Genomic DNA, 25390 nt, shown 5'->3' with positions numbered 1-25390 from the left:
CAAACGAACTAATAACGATGGAGCGTATAGGCAATATAAACATATCAGGAACATATGCACGAAGGCTATAAGAGAAGACAGGCTTCAGTACCAAACAAAGCTTATGGACAAATTCGCCTCTAACCCTAGAAGCTTATTCCGTTATGCAGCCTCTCTTCGTCAAGCCAAAACAGGAGTTTCTCAACTGGTAGGTCTTAACGGCCCGACCAACAACGATGGCGACGCCGCTAACCTTCTGGCGGCACATTACTCTCAAACGTTTCAACCGGCTGACATCAACTTTACTGACGACAGTTTCATCTGCAATTCCACAGGACTTTCCGAAGTAGACCTAAGCGCTGACTTGGTGTTCCGGAAATTGCAGCACTTAAGATTAGACACTTCTCCTGGCCCGGATACGGTTCATCCTGCCATACTGAGAGAGGCAGCCTCAATCTTGTCAACGCCGCTTAGCGTGATGTTTTCTCACTCGCTTAGCCGAGGCAAATTACCGGAAAATTGGAAGTTGGCTCACATCACACCAATTTTCAAAGGTGGTCGACGCAATGAACCTTCAAGTTATCGGCCGGTGGCTCTTCTGTCATTACCTTCAAAACTCATGGAGTCCCTGATATGCGACGGTTTAAATGACTATCTACTGTCCTTAAATTTCTTCTCACCCCAACAGCATGGTTTCAGGAAGGGTTACTCTTGTATCACCAACCTGCTGACTGCGGTGGACAGATGGACAAGCATCCTCGATTGCAAGGGAAAGGTTGATGTCATCTACCTTGATTTCTCAAAAGCTTTTGATAAGGTTAACCACATGTGTCTTATCAACAAGCTCAAACGACTAGGTATCAAACCACCCCTAATCGATTACCTTACTTCATACCTAAAAAATCGACACTTTAAGGTTAGGGTTAATTTCACTTTATCTCAGGCTATGGAATGTCCTAGTGGGGTCCCCCAGGGCTCAGTACTAGGGCCTCTTCTCTTCTTGATCTACATAAATGATCTTCCTCAACAGGTAACGTCAGATTTATTACTTTTTGCCGACGACGTGAAACTTTGGAGAGAGATACGCAACCAAGACGATACACAGGCACTTCAGGAGGATCTGACTCGACTTCAAAGTTGGGCAGACGATAACGGACTTACCTTTAACACTTCAAAGTGTAAAGTAGTCCATCTGCGACATGTTGCAAACTACAGTTACAACTTAGGAAACTCCTCTCTAGTAGTATCCCAAGTCGAAAAAGATTTAGGAGTCCTGGTGCCCCATGATTTGAAGTCTTACGCCAACTGTGACAAAAATGCCTTCCGAGCAAACCTTGCACTGGTAACGTTGAAGCGCATTTTTGGCCAGTTTGACGGAAGAACTTTCCACACAATCTTCAATAGTTTCATCCGTCCCCATTTAGAGTACGGAAACATAGTACTCCCCCCCTCACTCCAAAAGGACAAGGTCACTTTGGAGCGTATCCAGCGGCGAGCCACGAAATCAGTTCGAGGACTCAAATCTAAGCCTTACGAAGAACGCCTCCGTTCACTAGACCTTTACCCATTAGAATATAGGCGTCTTAGAGGTGATTTATTAATGGCTTATAGTATTCTTAACACTTCTGGACATCCTCTTAAACACCTACTTAAGCTTAGTTCGAATAACAACCTAAGGGGTAACACCCAGAAACTGGAAACACAACATAGCAAGACGGAATGTAGACACAATTTCTACTCCTTAAGAGTTGTCAAAAGCTGGAATTCGCTGCCAGCCGAGCTAGTCCAAGCGACTTCTCAGGAGTCCTTCAAGAGGCAACTTGACCTATTCTTAAGGACCAAGAACAGCATCACATTATGATTTACCAATCTCTTTTCCTCTTTTATTGTTAACATACCTAGGTTCCTGCCTGGAGGATTTGGTGATCCCCTGCTACTAGACACGGAAGCCTGTTAAGCGAAAGCTTCTTCTATTCCGTCCACAACCATTTGAACCCTATAATCCCATTTATTAATAAATGCTTAATTAAGGACCCAACGCGTACTCTGAATCGTGCATCAAATTTTGTTGAGCAACAATAATAAACTACTACTTGTTGCATGTGTATAGGTTGAAGGGATAAATCTTGAGTTATTGAGAGTCATAATTTTTGTCGAGTCCTTTATGATCCTAAAATGGGGTGGCCTACACCAGACTGAATAAACGTTTAGCATATCTTGGCATTCATAATGGTGACAAAATAGACCACATTTTCTGGGTAACTAATCTTTCTTACCATCATTCTTATTATCACTGCTACTTCCATATTCGTTATAAGAATCTCATTTTCGTATGGTAATTTGTAGTATGACAACTTGAACCTAAGCGCATTAGTGTCAGGTTTCACGTTGCATGTAACCAACTTTCGTTCAAAGATTCTTCTTGCTTTAGGGTAGGATGTACTAGTGAAGTGTAAAAGGATTGCTACTGGCTTTTATTCTGAGTCATTCTTAATCTTAAGTCACAAAATCCCACAATACTTAAAACCCTGACTAAAATCACGATAAATATATGAATTTCGGTCTTATAAAGTTATCTTTCACAAATGATCGTCATGTTAGACTCACTACTTCCCAGGATACCGAATAGTGCGCTTCACAGAAGCTGCTGAAGCGACATTTGTAAACCATGTCCAGGTCAAGAGAGCCGGTGTTTCACTGCTGGAAAACTGCAGAACCTCGAAAATACTAACGTGGTTTTATTACTGGATATGAGTTACCCTTCAGGGACAACAACGAATAATTACAAAGTCGCCAGATGTCTTCAATTCAGATATGACACATTTTTACAAAGCTAGATCGAAATTACTCTCACTGATGTGGTGTACACTACAAATACTGCATTTTTATTTGTTTATTGTGAAAAAATAAACGAAGGTTAGCATAATAGAAACAACTAGATACATAAATATAAGTGAATCAGAATGAAAGAAAGTAATGAAATAAGAAATTTGGTTCGGCAAAAAGTTCACGTTTCGGCAAATTTTCAAGGCTGTACAGTCGCAAATATAGTTATGTTTCAAGGTGATGATAATTACAATAATAGTGATAATAAAATTCTTTTAAACATGTTTCATTTGCCTGAACACCGATTACTACGGTGCGCGATGCTGACCAGTGTTGGAGACGGTTGGAAGAAAGTTACGGGCGGCCAAACCAAAACGTTGCATCAGTTTATTAGGTGACTAACTTTAGTTTGAGCCATATTGGTAGATGCCGATTACTTGGTTACGGTCCGCATGACTATCGTAACCAATGATTGAAGACTCTGGGTGACATGGCTCAGAATCGATAACAATGGCGCAGGTGTATACACTCTGTCTTCCTGTAAACCATGAGATTCCCGACCGAAGCTGCTACCTTGACGCGGTGGTCGGGCTTGCCTATCGTGATGACCCAACCGAGCTATATTGGCTGGAACATATGTTCCTGTAGGTTCTACCATGCCAGGCAGGTCGATTGGAGAACGGTAAGACTAAAAGCAGCAACTCAAGGTCTGAGGGCGAAGTCGTACTGCTGACTGTGGAGAGGTGTGACAGCAGTAAGGTGTTTCCCTCGGACAACCAGCATCTGCAGCGATGTTGCCTTCCCACAAGGAACGGTGGAGTTGGAAAAGGTCGACCCTAAAAATGTCACACCTCACCTTACCTCACGGATTTCCGTCTCGGGCGGTAAGGCCCTTTGAAGGACGGAGCTAACACATTAAAAACCTTCCATGAAAAGGCCGTGCACGACCGGCCTCAAGTAGTTGTCCCTTGGGCTCTGCGGTCACGCTCCCAGGTCGTTAAGACCAACACTAATCCAATTTCCATTTCAGGTTCCTCTAGAAATACCCTTTGACGGTGTGGGCAGCCGGGAAGTGACACCAGCCCTCATACCCGTAACAGCACACGAGACCAAGTTGGTCACATTCAAATCCTTCCTACACCTCCTAATACCTCTCTTATCTCCATGACTAACCCTCCTCACGTCTCTTTATCAACTCGCACCGCTAGGGCAAACGATTCGAGTACGCGGAACGCTATTCCTGGTCTCCTGAAACCATGCTCTAAACTACACGTAGGAGCTTTTAACGTCCGAACACTGTGCCAAATAGGACAGCAGGCTTCCTTAGCTAAGACTTTAGAATCCCGCGCCATCAATGTGTGCTGCGTCTCCGAAACGCGCATACAGGATCACCATGTCAAAATAAAGAATCGACTCGATTCACACTTCGTGTATCTGGAAGCCCTGATTCTGCTTCCCGTGGCCTCGCTGGCGTAAGTATAGCATTGAGTCCTAGGGCAGAACTAGCTCTCTTAGAGTGGATCCCAGTAGACAGTCGTTTGTGTGCTGTCCGACTGAACGGAACAGTAAGGATCCGAAAAGATGGGGACACTCGTCCTCTGCCTATTCTCCCACTGACTGCAGCTCAGATGATGTAAAAGATGAGTTTTACAGAAAGCTTTCCGACCTTCTCCGAAAAGCTAGGCGTTCGGATGTAGTAATAGTGGCCGGTGACTTTAATGCTCAAGTAGGTAAACTAAGCGAAAGGGAAAGACACTTGGGTGGATCTTATAGCATCGTGGCTCAAAGAACAGATAATGGTGACCGTCTGTTGCAGCCATGCTCAGATAACCGCCTGTTCCTTGCAAATACTAACTTTAAGAATAAGGAAAAACATCTTTTAACATGGCGACCTCCTAATTCGTCCCAACGTTGGACCCAAATAGATCACATCGCTATCAGCCACCGATGGAGAGGCTCGATAGAAGACTGTCGCTCATTCTGGAGCACATGCTTAGATTCAGATCATGCTCTAGTGCGAGCGCGTATTTGCCTGCGTCTTAGTGGACGTAGGAAAGACACTGCAAGGAAACCTCTTAGGGGCCTACTTAATGATAGTCAAGCTAAGAGTATATTTCAGGACCAACTAGGAAAACAGTTAGGCAGCCATGTATGTGATGCCCACCCCGAGGCAGCATGGAATGATATCCGAAAAGCTGTGGAAATAGCAGTGATATCTGCTAGTAAGGTAAACCACAAGGTTAGGGAGAAACACTGGATCTCAGCAGTATCTATCGCATTCTTGTTCAATTTTGTCGTCGACGTACTTTTAGAGATAACACTTTCCTCGTCTAGATTTCCAGGGGTTGAACTTCTACCGGGAGGTTCACTTGTTGACTTAGAATATGCTGATGACATAGTTTTGTTTGGTGAAGACGCTGACAAAATGCAGAGTCTTCTGACCACTCTAAGCAGAAATGCAAGCATGTTCGGGATGCGATTCTCTCCCTCGAAATGCAAAATGTTGCTTCAGGATTGGGTGGCATTGACACCCGAACTAATGATAGGGAGTGAAGTAATTGAGCGTGTCTATCGCTTCACTTATCTTGGGAGTCTCATTAGCCCTTGTGGTCTGGTGTGTGACGAAATCTCAGCACGGATACAGAAGGCTCGACTAGCTTTCACCAACTTGCGTCATTTATGGCGTAGGCGAGATATCCGTCTATCAAGCAAAGGACGGGTTTACTGCGCAGCAGTTCGTTCCGTCCTACTTTATGGGAGTGAAACATGGCCGGTAAGAGTAGAGGATATTCGTAGGTTACTAGTATTTGATCATAGGTGTCTTCGAAATATTGCTCGTATATCGTGGGACCATGGAGTAAGTGATGCAGTTGTTAGGAAACGGGTACTAGGTAAGGATGGCAAATCAATTGATGACGTAGTGAAACTTCATCAGTTGAGATGGCTTGGACATGTGTTACGTGTGCCCAACCACCGACTGCCTCGATGTGCGATGTTTTATGGTGTAGGAGTAGATTGGAAGAAAGCTAGGGGCGACCAGACCAATACATGGCACAAATCCATGAAGTCACTGACAAGTGGACTGAGTCATGTTAGTAGGTGTAGACTACGTGGTTGGGGACCGCGAGATGATAGCAACCGATGATTAGAGACCTTGAATGACATGGCTCAAAATCGTTTGCAATGGCGCAGGTGCGTCCACTCATTGTGTTCTCCCAAATTCTAATCTGAATTCTTCATATCCGTTTCTTTTTTCTATTTACAAATTTATTTCACTGGGTCATAATTCTTGAATAACATCTTCAAACCCTAATATATCCGATTACTGATTATACTTTGACTACCTCTACCACAATGGGATCTGAATCGACAATTGTATCTGTATGGTAATGTAATATGGCAACTGGAACTGATGTACGTACGTACGAAGTACTACGTTGTTGTTGCTGACTGACTGAAACCGTGAGATTAAAATACTTTATACCTTTCTTCGAACTAATTCTTTCGTTCTGTATTGTATGCTAATATGCAATCTTTCTTTTATATATTACTACCATTGGAGTAACTACTTTATGAATTTGGTAATCATTTTGTTATGCTAATGTGGTGTAGCAATTCGGACAGATGCATATGTTTCTGGTACTGCGTTGTAGCTGACTGACTAAACATGGTAACAGTAAAGCAGAATAAACAAAAGAATTAAAACGTTATTTTTTTATCAAGGTGAATGATAATAGTTTTGCTTCATACACATATTTCCCTTTACTGTTTTGAAGGGAGCAAGAACAAATATTTTGCTCTTTTCAAAATAATTTTGTTGTTGTGGGCTTGAATATCCATCATGAATGGATAATGTATTTATCACGTATGACAATAAATGTAATTCTAATCTTCTAAGGACATTTAATAACTATCATCCATCATTCAGTTCCATAAGTGGAGTTGAAAACAAGTGAGGTATCGACTTTCTTGATGTCAAAATAACCATAAAACACGGCGGAACCGTAGGAAGATCCGTCTGTAAGAAACCCTTGTGGAATGGCCAGATATCAAATTTTCACAACTGGATCTCCATTAGCCGGAAGAAAAACTTAATCACATCCCTCGCTACATAAATACGAAGAATTTGTAGTTTTGAGGTCCTAGATAATAAACTGAGCATCTTTAAGAAAATACTTGTCAAAAATGTATATCCATTGGTATTTATTGACAAGAATGTAAAACCCAAACAACCTAGGGCGCAAATAACTTATGTAGAAAATAAAATATTTTATATGAACAACGTTTTCAAAGGTGATATAATTACAGACGTCTTGAAAAGAAGAATTTTTGATTTCCCAGAAACAAAATCCTCCTCAGCGACTTTGCGAATAATGTTCTCCAGACGATCAATGTTCACCAATAGTCTTAAGGATAAATTATCTCTATATGTGCTTATCAATTTACCTTTTCATATACAGCCAAGCATATAGGTTGCTCGACGCATATTTTGGTCAAAATAATCTGAGAACATTATCTGGCTTGGTTGTAAAGAGGTGGAAATGGCTGAATAAGTTCAATAATTGAATACCTTGTGAACACAGGTCACTCAATTAAAGCGGATTCTGCCAAAAGCAGTTATATCCCATCTTCTTAGCATTACCGAAGCACCAGATATACATCTGAAAAACCAGAATTATGTGTCCAACCTCTTCTACCATGGTCTTAATCACTCGTAATTTTTCTCCTAAATTTCTTTACAACTATCTGCTCTCCCATCTCCTCTATAGACTTTTTACCCTCGACTTAGTTGTCTCTGTTTCTATGATCCTCTTGATTACAGTTCATCTCAATTTCAACAGCTTATCTTATCGTGATGAATCATCCTTTCCCAATTATAATTTCCCTCTCTACCTTCATGATAAATATTCAAGCTCTCAACAACAAAATTTTTACTAGTCTCCTTGATAAAAACATAACGTTTTGACGCCTTTGTTTATTCTATTTCACTGTTACCATGTTTAAAAGAGTTTTGTTATCACTGTTATTGTAATTATTATCACTTTGAAAAATAAGTATACATTTGCGATTGTACAGCTTTGAAAATGAATTCACTAAAAAGTGAACTCTTCACTTAACCAATATTTTGTCTCTGTGGGTATGTTCCGTTTACTTGAAAAGTAATATGAAAAGCAGTTCGGTTAAGGAAAATACAATTAGAAGGGGATTTTTGGGTGAAAGAGTCTCTCCCACTTTCATGAAAGTAAAAAAATACAATACAGCCGCCACTAACCTCAATTGTGAGCTGTCTGATAACGTCTCAAGTCAATGTGTTGCTCTATCTCTAGAACTTCAACCAGAGAGTTGTGAGGGACCGACATATGCCAGTCTTATGCAGGTTCCATACCACAACATCATTTCATAAACCTTTCACAACCGTACTACTATCTCAATAGTGCCTAAGATTTCTTACGTGGATATGATTCGTCCTGACCTTTATTTTGCGTCGACTAATTTGTGGATCTGTTCTCGCATGTTATGAAGTCCATCTGTCTTTACTCTAAATTCAGTCAGTCAGTCAGTCAGCTACAACGTAGGACCAGGCACATATGTGCATCGTTCCAGGTTGCCATACCGCATCAGCACAACAAGATGAACACCGGATTCATAGCAGTGGTTAGGTCAAAGGTAGTAATATGTAAGAGAAAGATTACATATAGATATATAGTACAAGAAGAAAGAATTGGTTCGTAGAAAGAAAGATATGAAGCGATTTTAATCTCTTAGTTTAAAGGAAGACAGGGAGTGTATACACCGACGCCATTGTGATCGATTCTGAGCCATGTCACCAAGAGTCTCCAACCATTGGTTACGATAGTCACGCGGACCCCAACCAAGTAGTCTGCATCTACCAACATGGCTCAGACTAGAAGTTAGTGACTTCAAGCACTGATGCCACGTTTTGGTTTGGCCGCCCCTAACTTTCTTCCAACCATTTCCAATACCGGATAGCATTGCACGTCGTGGTAATCGGTGTTCAGGGATACGTAACACGTGGCCCAACCATCTCAGTCGATGAAGATTCATAACCTCATCAACTGATTTACCATCATTACCTAATACCCTGCGTCTAACCTCACTATTACTTACCCGGTGATCCCAGCAGACGCCAGCAATATTTCTAAGGCATCTGTGGTCAAATACTAATAGCTTACGAGTGTCTTCTACTCTTAATGGCCATGTTTCGCTGCCGTAAATTAAAACAGAACGGACTGCTGCGCAGTATACTCGTCCTTTTATTGATAGACGGATATCTCGCCTTCGCCAAAGGTGACGCAAGTTGGCAAAAGCCAATCGAGCTTTTCGAATCCGTGCTGAGATTTCGTCCGATACCAACCCATTAGGGCTGATGAGACTTCCAAGATAAGTGAAGTTGTCAACGCGTTCGACTACTTCACTCCCTATCCTTAGTTCAGGTGTTAACGCAGACCAGTCCTGAAGCAACAACTTGCATTAGAGAGAGAGAAGCGCATTCCAAACATCCTGGCATTGTTGCTCAGTGCTACCAGAAGACTCTGCATTTTGTCAGCGTCTTCACCAAACAGGACTATATCATCTGCGTATTCTAAGTCGATAAGTGGACCTCCTGGATGGAGATCAATACCCGAGAACTCAGTCGACGAGAAAGTTATTTCCATCAGTAGATCTATGATGAAGTTAAACAAAAATGGGGAAAGTGGACAGCCTTGACGGACACCACTTGAGGTTGCAAAAGTAGATGACAGTTCGCCATAAGCTCTGACTCGACTAGTAGTGTTCGAGTAAAGAGCCTTTACAAGGTTTATGTACTTCTGGGGTACGCCTTTCAATGACAGACACTGCCAACTCTAAATTCACTCATATCTTAGTTCACTAACTGTGGAGATAATGTCATTTAATCTAGTAAATGTATTAGTTCCTTGCTGTGTACCGAAGGAACAGTATATTTTGTATTTTTACGATGTTGACTGTTAAGCATGTAGTTTGGTAGTTATTTCATTCGAGCTTTTCACAGTTGCTTAATCTGTTGTTATGAACTAGTTATTTGTTCCATCCTGACTAAAGTTTTACAACTGGGTATTAATTCTGCAGGTTGACTTTTATTTATTTATTTGAACACATAAATATTGGTACAAGAGAGCGCCACACAAAACAATGAGAATTTGAAGAGAAAGAAAGAAAACAGTAAGGAGCGTGAAAAAAAAGAGAACAATAACGAAGAGGTTGGTTTAAGGTAGTGTAGTAACAATAATAGTAATAATGAGGGAACGGAAAGGTACAATCAGAAGAAATCTTTCAGTTAAGGGGGACACAACCACTTTTTATGAATAAAGTAAAAGAAGGTTACAGCAGGATCGCCACTGGCTTCTATTCTGAGCCATATCTGATAACGTCTCTAGCCACTGTGTAGCACCATCTCTCGGACCCCAACCAGGGAGTCGTGAAGGACCAACACAAGCCAGTCCTTTGTAGCTTTCTTTCATACCACGACACCATGCCATACATTGACCACCTCTCCGCTTCTTCCAACCAGTCCCAGAGTCGGCAAATAATGCACGACATGGAGTTCTCTGGGACGACATTCGGAGAACATGTCCAAGCCACCGAAGTCGGTGTTTCAAGATGGTAACATCGATTGCATTATCTTCTCTGTGCCCCGAACACACGATGCCGAACCTCTGCATTACTGACATGGTGCTGCCACTGGATGTCAGCAATCCTTCGGAGACAGCGATGATCGAACACAGAGAGTCTTCTAACGTCCTCAACTCGGAGAGGCCAGGTTTCACAAGCATAGAGCAAAACTGCTCTCACCGACGCGTTGTAGATCCGACCTTTTACAGTGCTGTCGTTCTTTGCTTTACTTTGTGAATTTCCAGTACTAGCGAAATAATCTGATCGTTACATTTAGGTCAGACTATTTGTTTTCGAGTTTTCATTTTCACATAAATAGAGTGAAGACATACTTTTGTTAATAATTATCAGTACAGACTATGAGTCGGACCAACTAACTAAACCGGTTCGAAAATAAGTCTTATAGTGATGTTGGTTGTGGCTTACTCTGCCTACAATCTATTGGACCTAGTGTCACAGTTTGAAACCGTCACACATCGGTATAGTGTTTTACCAGCTTATATCTCGGATTTAGTCTGTGTTAAATGTCACTATGACTTTTTATGCTAGAACAAGTATTTTAGTTCAGGAAGAATGATAAAACGGATTTTCTCGTAAGCCTGAAATCTGCCTGCTAACGGGCTCCCATGTGTCATGCACTAACGATGATATTTTCTTAGTCCTTAGAAGGAAAATCAATTGAGAAGACTGTAATTATTGACTGAAGTTTTAAAAGATTCAGAGTGGTGTGTGCTGGCTGTTGTATTACCGAACATCGTAAGTCAGCAACTACTTGTGGTGCATTAAAGGCACCTCGTAGAGCACTGATCACCGACCAACAATCTCTAGCCTATTTCGTACCTAAGTCTCCAGTACAGTTGTTGCCAAGTCTTATTCACTCTTTTGATGTCTACCAATATTTATGTGTTCGAATGAATAATAAATAAATAAATAAATATCTACCTCCGATTCCCGGTGCAATGTATTCTTTAGTCTGCTTCTCTTCCTTTTGCCATGAGGATTTCAAGTCAGGGTTTGATTTGTGATGCAGTTCTGAAATTTTTGCAATGTGTGTCCTATTCACCTCCAGCATCTTTAACTTAAAGCTGATTTTTCTTCTACCATAGTTGTTGCAGACAGTGTTTGGCCAACAGATCTGGATTAACTTGGTTAAAAACTTTATATGCAATTAGTTCCCTTTATGAATTATGAACCTTATAAATAACTGTATCATCTTGATGGTGTTTGTGGTAGTATCATATCTGTGCAGTAGGGACTGTCTTGACGTTTGTATTGAAAGATTCTTTAGAGTTATTAGCATACAAACTTTGTATCTCATTTTGTCTACCTAATAAAGATCGACAATATTTGTATCATAGTTTACTGTTTATTCTAGATAGATCATTAGAAAATACTTATGACTTTATAAACAGTACTAATTATGTGTTTCGTCGATTGAATATTGCTCCGTCTGGATGTCTTTCATAATTTACTGCAACTTTCACTTTTCTACTTTCATTTCAGACCAACTATCATTGTACCATCCAAGTTACTATTTTCAATTTCTCTTCTATCTTCATTGAAAAAATATTAAATCACCAATATTCTACTTGAAATAAAATGAGTAGACTTAAGTTTGTACTATTTGCGCATCGTTTATTATCTCCCATGTATATTGTTGATCGTACCCTTCAAATTCCAGCTCATTTATTTGTAAATAAGATTAATGTTTTCTCGACACAAATAAAACGATTTGCCGGTCATGCTCACTGGCAAAATGTGAAACATATCAAAGAAGCTGGTGATCGTGAAAAAGCTCAAACTGCACTATATTACATTAAGGCTGCACAGAAAGCAATTAGAGGTAAGTTAAAGATCAGTTTTATTAAATAATAATTGTAGATGGTGGAGGAATCCGTGATCCAAAGAAAAATTCAAAATTAGCTGCAGTTTTAGCTGAGGCTAAAACAAAATCTGTCCCCTTTTCTACCTTCGATAAACTATTAAGTACAGATAATCAAATTGAACCGTATATAATCGAAATAAAGGCTCCTGGTGGATTATTTGTGATTGTAGAAAGTCGAGCTAAACACGTTGCCAATGAGCGTCAACGTGTCTGTTCTATCGCAAAAAAATATGGGTAATTTATTCATTCACTGTAATTTCTTTTAAGTTTCTCTCTTGTTCCTGCTGGCGATATAGCTGATAAGTTCTTCGATCATATTGGTTTAGTCACTGTCTCTGCTAAATCTAGTAAGCAGTTATCAGATTTAGATGCGGCAACTAATTTGGGCATTGAAATCGGAGCGAAAGAAGTTGAATTAAGTTCTAGTGAAGATCAGCGTTATCATGTAAGCGATCTAACCGTCTTTACTTTTGCATGATGTCGTTTAGATGTTCTTTTTCACTAAACATACTAAACTTGATTCATTTGAGGTGATTATATAGTATAGTTCTATAAAGTGTGATTTACCGTTTTGTTTTATTGTTTTCTTCGGCAACAAGATGTTCGTTACTCTAAATCACATTGAATTACTATGTTGTTTTTTGAAGTTATATCAGAATTTCATTCCCCATAATACAGTTTCTACAAGTTGAATATTATCATTAACTAATTCAGAGAAAGATGTAACTTAAAGCTGATTGAATAAAACTTTTATTTGATAAATCATTTACAACACACTCAAACTGACAATATCGATGGTGGGACATCCTTAATCTTTCTTAACTTCGTGCACACACACACACACCATAGCACATTAAGATTTTTATAATCTACTTCAAAGGCAATGTATGTACGTTTATTCAGATTGTGTGTAATTGTAATTGACAAAATACAGTTTAGTTATATTTATGAATTGAGACTTAGTTAATTATCTTTGATTAGTCTATAAAACCAATGATTAGAATTTAGCATAAGATTTACATAATTGTTGATTTTATTTAGTAGGTTCAATACAAATGAATTGAAAATACTGTCAAAGTGTTAAAACGAAATGTTTATTGTTATCCAATCACTCTATGTATAATTATCTCTCATTCCATTATCTAGAATACAAATGTCGTGATTTATTTGAATAAACGACCAGCCTCCAAATGCCTTGATGCGGTTGAAGGTGGGGAGAATGAGCTCTCCCTTTCGAAATGCTCTCATATGGCTATGTGCATACAATGACTGCTAGGGAAGTCCTACTCACTGCTTTCTCGTGACGGGGTGTCGTTTACGAAATTCAGAGAACGAAAAGCGATTTTCCGACACTTTAACTAGGTTGGTGGATATGAAAGATCCACCTAGTGGAGTTGGAAAACTCTGATTCCAAACCAATGGTGCATATCGGCTCCAATATAGCAAAGGGACAAATGATGTATGGATTTATTGTTAGTCACCGGCTACCATGGGACTTTATCTTCTTATGTTGCTTCACTGCCTTGTGGATCAGACCTTTAATTCGAAGGCTCCAGGCGTGGCCCCCTAAAGAAAACCACCTGCTTTGGTCTGCGCACCCGATTAGTATCACAACCCATACATAAATCATGTGACTTGTGTAACGCATATGTATTCAGTGCCCCTTTCTACCAATATTTATGTGTTTAAATAAACAAATAAACGATCGATTACAAATGAAATTGTACTTTTACTGTTAAATAATACCATTTACATTCGATCAAAACAGTTACAAATAATTAGTAGTAGTAGTATATATCACCGTTATAGATAATAGAAATATCTACCTCATCCATTCTCTTTTACACCTCTCTTTTTTAATATGAAGTTGTAATTTTCGGTATCCTCGCCGGATTCTTAATGAGATAGAGAAAATAATCATATTTGTCATTTGGATGAGACTATAATTTATGGATGACCTTTAAGTGACGCCAAAGTGATCTTGAGAATGCCTATCTACTGAATACGGCCAAATGAAGGTTATAAATCAAATTAAAGAATAAAGATAACGATTTACAGTTGATAGTTAAAGTTAGGCTTTCATCATGAATTGACATCAGCTATAATGTCAAGATGCTATTTCGATGAATAATAGTTAAGTGAATTTCTCGTTAAAATCCAAGACCCTGTTAACTTAAATCTGACTAGTTTATTCATAAATTATAATCTTGTCATCATTTGTTTACTACTTATGTATTTTGGTGGAGTTTTGTTCTCTGAGCTGGATGGTTTGGTCGTGGAGCTTTCATCGTTCTTCTGAACGACATCATCAGCACAAACTTCAGATAGACTTCTATCTGAAAGCTCCACGACCAAACCATCCAGCTCAGAGAACAAAACTCCACCAAAATCATCCACCTGAGCTACAAATCTTCTCCACTACTTATGTATATTATCTTCTTCTTCTGTTTTCAACTTATTCCAGTTTCATTGTGAAGTGCATGAAATTGAAAATTTACGTCAATCCCTTGAAACTATACATCATATTCCAGTTATTAATACACAAGATATATATTCTCCTAAAATATTTGTTCCTATTCATCATGATGTACGTCAAACATTAGATGAAATGTATGATAAAATAAAAACTTCACTTGAATATGTTGATAGAATATTTGATAATGTAATCATTAATCAATAAATCAATATTTATGTATCTATGTGAAAAAAAATCAATTGAACTCTATAAATGAACATCGTTTCCTATGAATAAAACTTTTATACAAAAAGAAAAAAAGAGAGAGAGAGGAAGAATAGTTTATTATACAACATTTTGTATTGTACTTATTTCCAGTTATATTTTAAAGAAAACAAACTTGGACTAGATTGCTAATGTGAAACATTCAATTGACTTTCAATTCTTTCGTTAAGATTTTACAAATATATATTCTTCCTCTTTAGAGTTGAAAAATTCTCATAATTTTCTCTTTTGCTTTCTCTCTTCTTTGTACATTAATGTCATTTATATTAAACAGAATCAATTAAATATCCTTAGAAATGTCCTAGTATGTTAGTTACCCCCCCCCCAAGTGACCGATGATGGGGAGAGTTAGCTTTTCCTCTCGAAATGCTCTCACATGGTCATGCGTATACAGCCACTGCTAGGGAAGTTCTACTCACTGCCTTCTTGAGGCATTACTGTTGTTTACGAAATTAAAAGGATGAAACAGTGAATGTATGGCGCTTTAACCGGATTGTTGGTACAAAGGGTCACCTAATACATATGTGGTACACTGAACATTCATTCTGAATTCAATGATTACCGAACATAACCAATATCAGGTTATCTAGTCCTTAATGCTATTTAAATTCAAGCGAATAGATTGTAATGTAAACCAAATATCTTGACGGTAACGTAGATTCAAATGTCACAGTAATATCAGTCCATTAAAGATTGTACAATCAAATTATGCGTAGTCCAACGGCCCATTCAAAGCAAGTAAGCCAATCGACTGATGAACAGGAAACTTGAAAATAATATCAGCAAAAAGTAAATTTCCTCCTCTGAATTATCTTCATCATTCCAAAATAACAATTAGATGGAATACTTTTGAACTTAATTAGTCTGATTTATAAAAAGACAAATATACGACACGTGCATACAAGTTGACTTAGTTCTAATATTCTAGTATTTATAATCCCGATCAAATGAAGAAAAATCTAAGGACCAATACCTGGCCGGAATTTCTAAAGAACTCAACCAAATCTAAACACCAGCCAATCGTTATTCTCAATCAAAACAGAGGCACTCGCATACACAACATTTGAGTTTGGACAATATTTACCGATTAAGATGAATCCACTTCGTTTTCCACTATTCTTTTTATTTGTTTGTAACTATTGTATGAATTAAAATTATTTCGACGCGCAATTGTAGTTTTTTGGTCACTGTCATTGATTTCATAAAAAAGCGGATTTTCTTTTTTCATCATATTTCATATGTCAAAGAGTAAGAATCGCCAACACATAGACAATAGCTCAAACATACTAGCTGGAATGAGAACTCAACGTAATACTATATAACTGATTCCGACTCCTGATCATCCCAGTCTATAAGAGAACGCGGATACAACAAAACCAAATTCTTAACAGTCCATTCATCTTTTCTTTTTTACGATCACTAATACTATTGCTTTGCTTTGTATATTTAATCACTGTACCGATGTAATATAATAGCCTGAGCTAATGCGTGCTTGTGTTAGGCTCCATATTGGTTATAACTGATATGAGTATATTGACACTATTACTTACTTACTTACTTACTTACTTACTTACTTACTTACTTACTTACTTACTTACTACTTACTTACTTACTTACTTACTCTACTTACTCACTTACTTACTACTCACTTACTACTTACTACTCACTCACTCACTCACTCACTCACTCACTTCACTCACTCACTCACTCACTCACTCACCACTACTCTACTCACTTACACTCACTCACTACTCACTACTACTCACTACTACTACTCACTCACTCACTACTTACTTCACTCACTCACTCACTTCACTCACTCCTACTACTCACTCACTCACACTCACTACTCACTCACCACTTACCTCCACTCACTCACTCACTCACCTCACACTCACTCACTCACTCACTACCACTCACCACTCACCACTCACTCACTCACTCACTCACTCACTCACTCACTCACTCACTCACTCACTCACTCACTCACTCACTCACTCACTCACTCACTCACCACACCCACACTCACTCACTCACTCACTCACTCTCACTCACTCACTCACTCACTCACTCACTCACTCACTCACCACTCACTCACTCACTCACTCACTCACTCACTCACTCACTCACTCACTCACTCACTCACTCACTCACTACTCACTCACTACTCACTTACTCACTTACTTACTTACTTACTTACTTACTTACTACTTACTTACTTACTTACTTACTTACTTACTTACTTACTTACTTACTTACTTACTTGCTTACGCCTGTTACTCCCAATGGAGCATAGGCCGCCGACCAGCATTCTCCGACCCACTCTGTCCTGGGCCTTCTTTTTTAGTTCCATCCAATTCTTGTTCGTTTTTCTCATGTCTATCTCCATTTCTCGGCGTAATGTGTTCTTTGGTCTTCCTCTTTTCCTTTGGCCTTCAGGATTCCATGTGAGGGCTTGTCTTGTGACGCAGTTGGGTGCTTTCCTTAATGTGTGTCCTATCCACTTCCAACGCTTCTTCCTAATTTCTTCCTCTGCTGGGATCTGGTTTGTTCTCTCACACAGTACGTTGTTGCTAATAGTGTCCGGCCAATGGATCTGAAGTATTTTGCGTAGACAATTGTTAATAAACACCTGTATCTTCTGGATGATGGTTTTCGTAGTTCTCCAGGTTTCTGCCCCATATAGTAGAACTGTCTTGACATTTGTATTGAAAATTCTGACCTTGGTGTTGGTTGACAGTTGTTTTGAGTTCCAGATGTTCTTCATTTGTAAATATGCTGCTCTTGCCTTTCCGACCCGCACCTTCACATCTGCATCAGATCCACCGTGTTCATCAATGGTGCTGCTCAAATATGTAAAGGTTTTTACATCTTCCAAATCTTCTCCGTCAATTGCGATTGGATTGTTGCATGCTGTGTTGTTTCGGAGAATCTTGTTTTTCCCTCTGTGTATATTGAGACCTACTACTGCTGTAACTGCTGCTACGCTGGTCGTCTTCTCCTGCATTTGTTGTTGCGTTTGGGATAGAAGGGCCAGATCGTCTGCGAAGTCTAGATCATCCAACTGCATCTTAGATGTCCATTGTATCCCGCGTTTCCCTTCAGATGTTGACGTCTTCACGATCCAGTCGATCACCAGGAGAAAGAGAAAGGGTGAGAGTAAGCAACCTTGCCTAACACCGGTCTTCACTTTGAACGACTTTGTCAACTGTCCTCCATGCACGATTTTGCAGTGTAATCCATCATATGAGTTCTGTATGATATTGACTATCTTCTGAGACACACCGTAGTGTCGAAGAAGTTTCCATAGTGTTGTTCTGTCCACGCTATCAAATGCCTTTACGTAGTCAATGAAGTTGATGTAGAGTGATGAATTCCATTCAATTGATTGTTCCACAATGATCCGTAGAGTTGCGATTTGGTCTGTGCACAATCTATCCTTCGGGAATCCTGCCTGTTGGTCACGAAGTTGGGCGGCTACGCAGTCCTTCATCCTGTTTAACAATATCCTGTTGAAGACTTTTCCCGGTACTGAGAGAAGAGTGACGCCCCTGTAGTTATCACACTTGCTGAGATCGCCTTTCTTCGGTATTTTGATCAGGAGTCCTTCTTTCCAGTCTGTTGGTACTTGTTCCTCATCCCAAATCTTATTGAAGAGAATGTGGAGTATCCTTGCAGTTGCCGCTACATCTGCTTTTAGTGCCTCTGCTGGGATGTTGTCCGGTCCTGCTGCTTTGCCACTCTTGATTTGTCTGATGGCCATGCTGATTTCTTCAATTGTTGGTGGGCCAACATTGATTGGGAGGTCCGTGGGTGCTGCTTCGATGTTGGGTGGGTTCAGTGGAGCTGGTCGATTCAAGAGTTCACTGAAGTGTTCTACCCACCTGTTTCGTTGCTCTTCAATGTTGGTGATTACCTCGCCTTCTTTGCTTTTCACTGGTCGTTCTGGTTTGCGGCGATTTCCAGAGAGTTTCTTTGTCGTGTTATACAATTGTCTCATGTTTCCTTCCCTTGCAGCCTTTTCCGCCGTCGTTGCTAAGTCTTCCACATATTTACGTTTGTCGGTTCTGATGCTCCTCTTCACTTGTTTGTTTACTTTTGTGTATTCAGCTTGTGCCTTGGCTTTTTCTGCTCTTGTTCGGCTGGTATTGATTGCTGCCTTCTTGTTCCTCCTTTCTTGAATCTTATCCAGTGTATCAACAGTGATCCATTCCTTGTGATGGTGCTTCTTATGTTGAAGTGATTGCCTCTTTGATCCCCTTCCAGTTGCTCTCCACAGTAGTTCCTTCTCCATTGAGTAGATCATGAAAGGCCTGGAACTTGTTGCTGAGGACTATCTTGAATTTGTTGAGTTTGTTAGTATCCTGAAGAAAGGCCGTATTGAACTTTTGTGATATTGTCCGCCCCGTTGTCCAGTGTTTATATTGACATTATACGTTACGTAATTATTACTAAAGCACATGTGTTTAGTGATTTATTCCTGTATTCAAAGATATCATATGTTGTCCAAAAATATGGAATCACCGAGTGATCTCTTGTAGTCCCAGTTCTAGTAAACTGTTCTATGCTTAGCCTAGGGAACAACGGCATGGATTCGATAATTCATTTTCCTACTGTGCATCAGGTACGTGTTCAAAAAGTGTGACCTGAGTCATATACTATAAATATTCACTAATTAATCATAATAGGCATAATAAAATGTTCATTTTTCTTATCATTTATAGTACTCAGTTAAAATTATGTCGAAATTGAGGAAGCTTTTATTCACGGATGTCATTAGATGCTTATCGTACTATATTACGGATGGAATAAAGTTAGAAGAATCAACTGGCTGACTCAAATCCACTGGTTAACAAGCGGTTTGTTATCTAAAGGTTTTGATCCCGATAACCAAATTCCTAAAGAGTTCCACAAATTAGGACGAAATATCGATATCCAGTGCTTCTTGAGTTCTGATTCGTTCAGCCAGTGGGACAGAAAAGAGTAGGTTAGTTAAATTAAGAGGAACTGACTACACAATACGAAAAACCTCGTATGTACATTATATGTAGGATATTATACAATATTAATACCAACTAAATATATTCTTATAGCTATTTTCAAGCGATTCGAATCTTATGCCCTGTGATACTGCCACTACTATTACTGTGTGTGCTACTTATATTGACATAAGTAGTATATGATGTTAGTCGTGAACAGAAGGTCTGGCAGCAGAGAGACAAGAGGATCGAACAGTAAAGAATGGAAACAGGATGTAATTCGTATGAAAATGCGAGCACAATGAAGTCTGAGTCATTTTGAGACAATTGATGGACATTTTGCAAATTAAGCATTTACTTTATGATTGTTAGATTTTATTAACAAGTCCTGTAATTTTGTGTTAAATACATTCGATTGTCCCCACTGGTGTTCTTGTTCACTACACTACTGTTATATCCCGATAAGAATAATGAATGGTAACTTTTGGGATCCATTTATGGACTAATACTATGAGTATATTTTTATCGTATAATTCACTTGATATTGTTTTACTTGAATCTTCCCATTGATGTTTTTGGACTGAAATTGATCAGTCTCTAATTGGCATATGTGCATACTGTGCGTATGCCTCGATATTGCCTTAATTCAAGTAAAACAATATCAAGTGAATTCAACTTCAACCCATTGCACAAGCAAGTGGCTATCAGGACTCAGTAGCTAAGTGGATAACGCGATGGCGTTTGAAGCGAACGGTACTGAGTTCGAGTCCCAGAGTGAACATCAACTCTGAGATGCAGGTACATCCAGCTGACGAGTCCCAAACAAGACGAAACGCGTGTCCTGGATTCCACTGCTAGCCACTACCCATCTTTGCTTATCGTATAATTGTTATGTAACTAAACTGTTCATATTCAGGTCGCTCTTATTATGAGCTTTAATTTGACCCATAAACTATTATAATACAATTTACCATTCTTGAGTTATGGCCTGTCTATTAATTACTCTCCCTCATTTACAGCCACTTTTGGCCAAATATTGTACAAATGTTATTTTCTATCTTATGGCACGTTGTGGTCTGTTTGATCGGTAATATAAACCCTGTATGTTTGAAGTAAATGATTCATATCGCAGAGGCTGAGATTGATGTTCTGGGCTTAATTGGTTGGGCTAGACAGGAAGCGAGACCAGTCAAGACTCTGGGCTGCTCGCACGTGTTTTATGCGTCACTGGTTCGATCGGTGATTTGCTGCTCTCTGATTGGCGGTATCGTTGTGTTATTACAATAAACAGAGCACACAGGTTCACAAGTTATAACGACTACTACTACTACTTCTCCAGCATTTTATCTTGATAATTTCGTCTCTGCTGATATTGTACAGTGATGCCTTTTGCACTGTATTTACTTATGATTGATCTAATAATAATAACAACAACAACAACAATGATCTCTTTTCTATTACATTTTCTTTGTTTAAAATGTACACAATAATCAAAATTTCATACAGTAAATGCCACAATTGGCTAACATTAAAGAATAGAATTAAAGTTATGCTCCCTTTTTATGTTTTGTAAATCACAGATTCTATTCATAATAAGCATAAACTATGAGCTATTTCATCAAATAAAATAAATTAAAATTAAATGCAGGATTAAACAAAAAAAGAAAAGAAGAAGAAAAGGAAAATCAAAATGAGAACGATGTGAATAAATGGAATACAGATACCTTGATAGTAACATTAGAATAACAACAACGATACAGAATGACTTATACAATGACCGGTGATGGTGATGGTTGGAATCGCAATACTGTGGATAGAGTGGATCAGACTGTTCGAATTTCTCATTATTATTATTATTATTATTATCACCATCGTTATTACCGATTGTTGACGATTAAATAGTGCCTATTGGTTTAGTGTAGGAATTATGACGAAGTTTGAGTAGAACCTGTGTGTAAATAAACGCAGTATGTAAATATAAATAAAGCAGATGATAGTGAAAAGGTATGAAATAAAAACTTAGATATATAATACTACCCCCCCCATGCCACACATACTCCGGTTATACATGTATATCTATGAAAATAAAATAATCTATGACCCTCTTAAGATGTGAAATTTTACAGAAAGTTGGATGGAACTCATCATTAATCAATAGAATATCAGGACGCAAAATACTAAGATTTCAAGACTATTTTATAAAAAGGAGTTCAGAAAGAACTACAAAAATTGCAAAATCATTCAAATTGAAGAAGCTGTTCACTATTCCTTCCTGTTTAATAAACAATCAATGAAAATTATTGATTTGGTGATGGTTTAGTGATAAGATCACGATGAATTCACAGTTTACGGGTGATCTTTGAAGGACTCTTAAGTGTCCACCTATTACTTACCAGGGTTAAAATAAGGGTCATAAATTAGTGTGAGGAATTGGAATTAGAATCAAAGGTTGGATGTTGAAATTAGGAATTCGAGCTAGGGTTCTGATCACGAACTGACATCAGCTATAATGCCAAAATGCTGTTTAGCCTTATCGACGAATGAATTTCGTGACAAAATCCAACACCTGCTATCTTAAATCTGACTGGTTCATCCATAAATTATGTTCTCGCCGAGATCACTCAGATTTCACAGCTGAGAGGTACGTTAGAACCCCACACCAGATACACCAGTTCAGGTAGAAACATTAATTCTCTCACACACCTAAAATATGCGTTGCATCAAACTCCCTCGACAAAATCTCTGAAGATCTACAAAAAGACTGAAAATTTTTTACTCAATAAGCATTGAAGAGGAACTTCTTATAAATATCCAGAACAATGTGGAGTTATTTCACGTTTTGGTTGGAGTTACTATATTTAGAATGCATCCAGAAGTTTCTAAACTACAAAGGTCATATTAAATTTTCCGTTCATAAGTTAATCTTGAGTTAAAACGGGTTTTCTTTAGCCTCTATTATTCAAGTTGTCAGAATACAAGAATCGGCTTGGAAATGAGTAACAAGCATTGAAGAAGCAGATTTACCGACTTAGTCACTTTATCATAACTTTAGATGAGTTACTTAATAAAAATTGATATCGAAAATACAGTTCCATGTACGTGGTTTTCACTTATACATCGTATGTGAAGATATTCATAATATCCGTTTGCTTACAATGAAGTAGATACGGGTAGGCTTGAACCCGAAACATAATGCTTTAACCTATCTGGAAAAAATGAGTGTTCCAGCTTGTATAGTTCGATGTAAAAGGCCAATTATCAAGTCGAAGCAACAGCCGCGGTCGTGCTTGTGCTAGTGTTCGATTATTTAACCTTAATGAAACAACTGGAATTGTTGTAACCCTCCGAAAATATACACTAGTGATACTGGCATCTTATAAAAAAGCTCAAATTTTACTAGTGTTATGGATGAAAAGAACTGATTTATATTGTTAATTTAAGACTAAATATATTTATACCATAAAACCATACTTTTAAATCGGCGCAGCGATTTCGTTCAGCTTGTATAGCTTCTAACGAACGAGCATTGAGTTGTTCTAAACGAGCATTATCCAATGTAAGTTGATGTAATGTTGTAGCTAACTCTAGTTCACATTCATCTTCATCATCATCATACTCTTCTTCTTCATCATCATCATCATCATCGTCATCATCATTGTTTTGTTCATGTTTTGTAAGTTGTACATTTTGTACAGAATTTATATCATTTTCTTCTTCAGTTAGTCGTGAATAAGCGACTGAATCAGGTGAAGAACCTCTATTCGTCAAAATTGGTTCTTCCAACGAATCACCATCGTCATTATCATCATTAGTAGAATGAAGATGACGGTTGTGACGATCGGAATCACTTGAATATTCATCGAGTAAACATTTTTCCTTTTGATTATTAATGCTACTATATTGAGTAGTAGCAGTAGTATGATCGTCATCATGATCTAGAACATTGTCATTGATTACAGTTGTTAAACTTTCAGCTATTTTAGTCCATGGTTGTGATACATAATAATTCATTTGATCTTCATTATTTAAAGTATGTCGTGGTGTTGAAATAATAGGATTTTGATTTAACAACCAAGCTGGACAAAAATGTTTTGCTGTCATATAGGTACGATATATTCGTTTAGCTCGTCTACCTTCAGATTCTAGAAGGTGATTTATACATGACTATGTTGAAAGAAAAAAAAAGAGGAAAATAGATCAGTTTTACAAAGAAACAAGGAATAATAATGAAGAATAAACAGAGTATTCAACAACAAAAGAAACATATCGCTTCTGGTTAACTGTACTGATCAATTCTCATCTCTGAAATAAAAGTTATTTACACTATTCAATGCCTAATGTAAATATACAGCCAAACATTTACAGCTCTATCTAAATTATTTTGGTGTATTTCTATGTATCATTCTTAATCAAGCAGAACATTTCTTGTCTTATTGATAAGTATTACATAACCAGAATAAAATGTAGATGTAGAGCCTCACTTTAATCACTGACTCATTGGAAAAACAATACTAATAGGCTAAATCGAAGTGATAGCATTCGGTAAATCTTACTAATTTATTATTTCGCCATGAAAAAAAAAGACAAACAAACTTGTGAACAATTAGCTAATTAGAATAAAGCTACAATAATAATTGACATAAACTTCTAAACCGAATGAACCAAGGAAATTAGCTCTAAACTTAAAGCAAACTCATGGCATTATTTATTTATTTCCCAGTTCAGTGGATATTACTTTGGAGGTTTGAAAAGAAATGTAGTAGGTCCGAATCCTGGTGTGAACACCAACATAGATGTAGGCACATCCAACTGAAGTCTCAAATAAGATTCCCCTGGTAGGTCTTTCTTAGGTATGCTGAGGAATATACCAATCATGTTAAGTCTAATGATGTCCTTGGACTCTAAATGGGCATTCCCTATTGGCCATTATTTATTTCACTCGTTAAATATTGTACAGATGTTGTTTTCTATTTTTATGGTACGATGTGGTCTGTTTGCTTGGTATATAAATAGAATATGTCTGAAATATAATCATTTATAACTCAGAGGCTGTGACTTGCGTTCTAGACTCAACTGGCTGAGCTAGACAGGGAAGCAGGGCCAATTGGGAATCTAAGTCGTTCATTACGTGTTTTCCGTGTCACTGTAATCGATCGATAAAACGCTGCGCATCTAACCTGCAGTCCACCCGTTACAACAGTCTTATTCAAGTTTACTTTTAGCTCATAGCTTTGATAAAATTGTTACGAATTCAAATATTGTAAGCCGAATTAAGTATTTACAATGTTCAGTCGAAAACCTTGGAATTCACGAAAACACCAACATTAA

At 38.3% G+C, this 25390-nt stretch overlaps 3 protein-coding genes across 4 annotated transcripts in view; 1 reads left to right on the top strand and 2 right to left on the bottom strand.

The window, feature by feature from the left end:
* Positions 1-4683: 4683 nt before the first annotated feature.
* MS3_00001312 (uncharacterized protein) lies at positions 4684-8617 on the bottom strand. Its single transcript, XM_051208763.1, has one exon. It carries the CDS (start codon positions 5269-5271, stop codon positions 4921-4923), a length of 351 nt encoding a protein of 116 aa, XP_051072830.1. The 5' UTR covers positions 5272-8617; the 3' UTR covers positions 4684-4920.
* Positions 8618-9264: 647 nt separating this feature from the next.
* Positions 9265-16682, top strand: TACO1_1 (Translational activator of mitochondrially encoded cytochrome c oxidase I). 2 transcript variants are annotated; one of them, XM_051212639.1, is made up of 4 exons: positions 9265-12301; positions 12340-12577; positions 12611-12788; positions 14808-16682. In XM_051212639.1, exons 1-4 carry the CDS (start codon positions 12058-12060, stop codon positions 15021-15023), a joined length of 876 nt encoding a protein of 291 aa, XP_051072828.1. In that variant the 5' UTR covers positions 9265-12057; the 3' UTR covers positions 15024-16682. The 2 variants fall into 2 exon arrangements, with proteins under 2 accessions (XP_051072828.1, XP_051072829.1); XM_051212640.1 differs by lacking the exon at positions 14808-16682 and adding an exon at positions 13490-14064 and having other exon boundaries at positions 12340-12788.
* A 4817-nt stretch (positions 16683-21499) lies between these two features.
* RALBP1 (RalA-binding protein 1) overlaps positions 21500-25390 on the bottom strand; it is a 31753-nt gene continuing 27862 nt past the window's right edge. The window contains exons 10-11 of the mRNA XM_035731097.2: positions 23534-24226; positions 21500-22010 (exon numbers count right to left, since the gene is read on the bottom strand). Of these exons, the coding sequence (XP_035588520.2) occupies positions 21957-22010; positions 23534-24226 (747 nt within the window). The 3' untranslated portion in view covers positions 21500-21956. The remainder of the gene's footprint in view (positions 22011-23533; positions 24227-25390) is intronic.

Source organism: Schistosoma haematobium, chromosome ZW (assembly GCF_000699445.3).
Source record: "Schistosoma haematobium chromosome ZW, whole genome shotgun sequence".
Classification (NCBI taxonomy): Eukaryota; Metazoa; Platyhelminthes; class Trematoda; order Strigeidida; family Schistosomatidae; genus Schistosoma; species Schistosoma haematobium.
Note: the sequence above shows the minus strand (reverse complement) of the source record. Positions and strands in the feature narration are given on the sequence as shown.

Coding starts and splice junctions, on each gene's coding strand:
- MS3_00001312 (XM_051208763.1), bottom strand. CDS start 5,271: ATGCTTGCATTTCTGCTTAGAGTGGTCAGAAGACTCTGCATTTTGTCA.
- TACO1_1 (XM_051212639.1), top strand. CDS start 12,058: ATGAGTAGACTTAAGTTTGTACTATTTGCGCATCGTTTATTATCTCCC. Junction 12,302..12,339: donor TGCACAGAAAGCAATTAGAG/GTAAGTTAAAGA, acceptor TAATAATTGTAG/ATGGTGGAGGAATCCGTGAT. Junction 12,789..14,807: donor GTGAAGATCAGCGTTATCAT/GTAAGCGATCTA, acceptor AACTTATTCCAG/TTTCATTGTGAAGTGCATGA.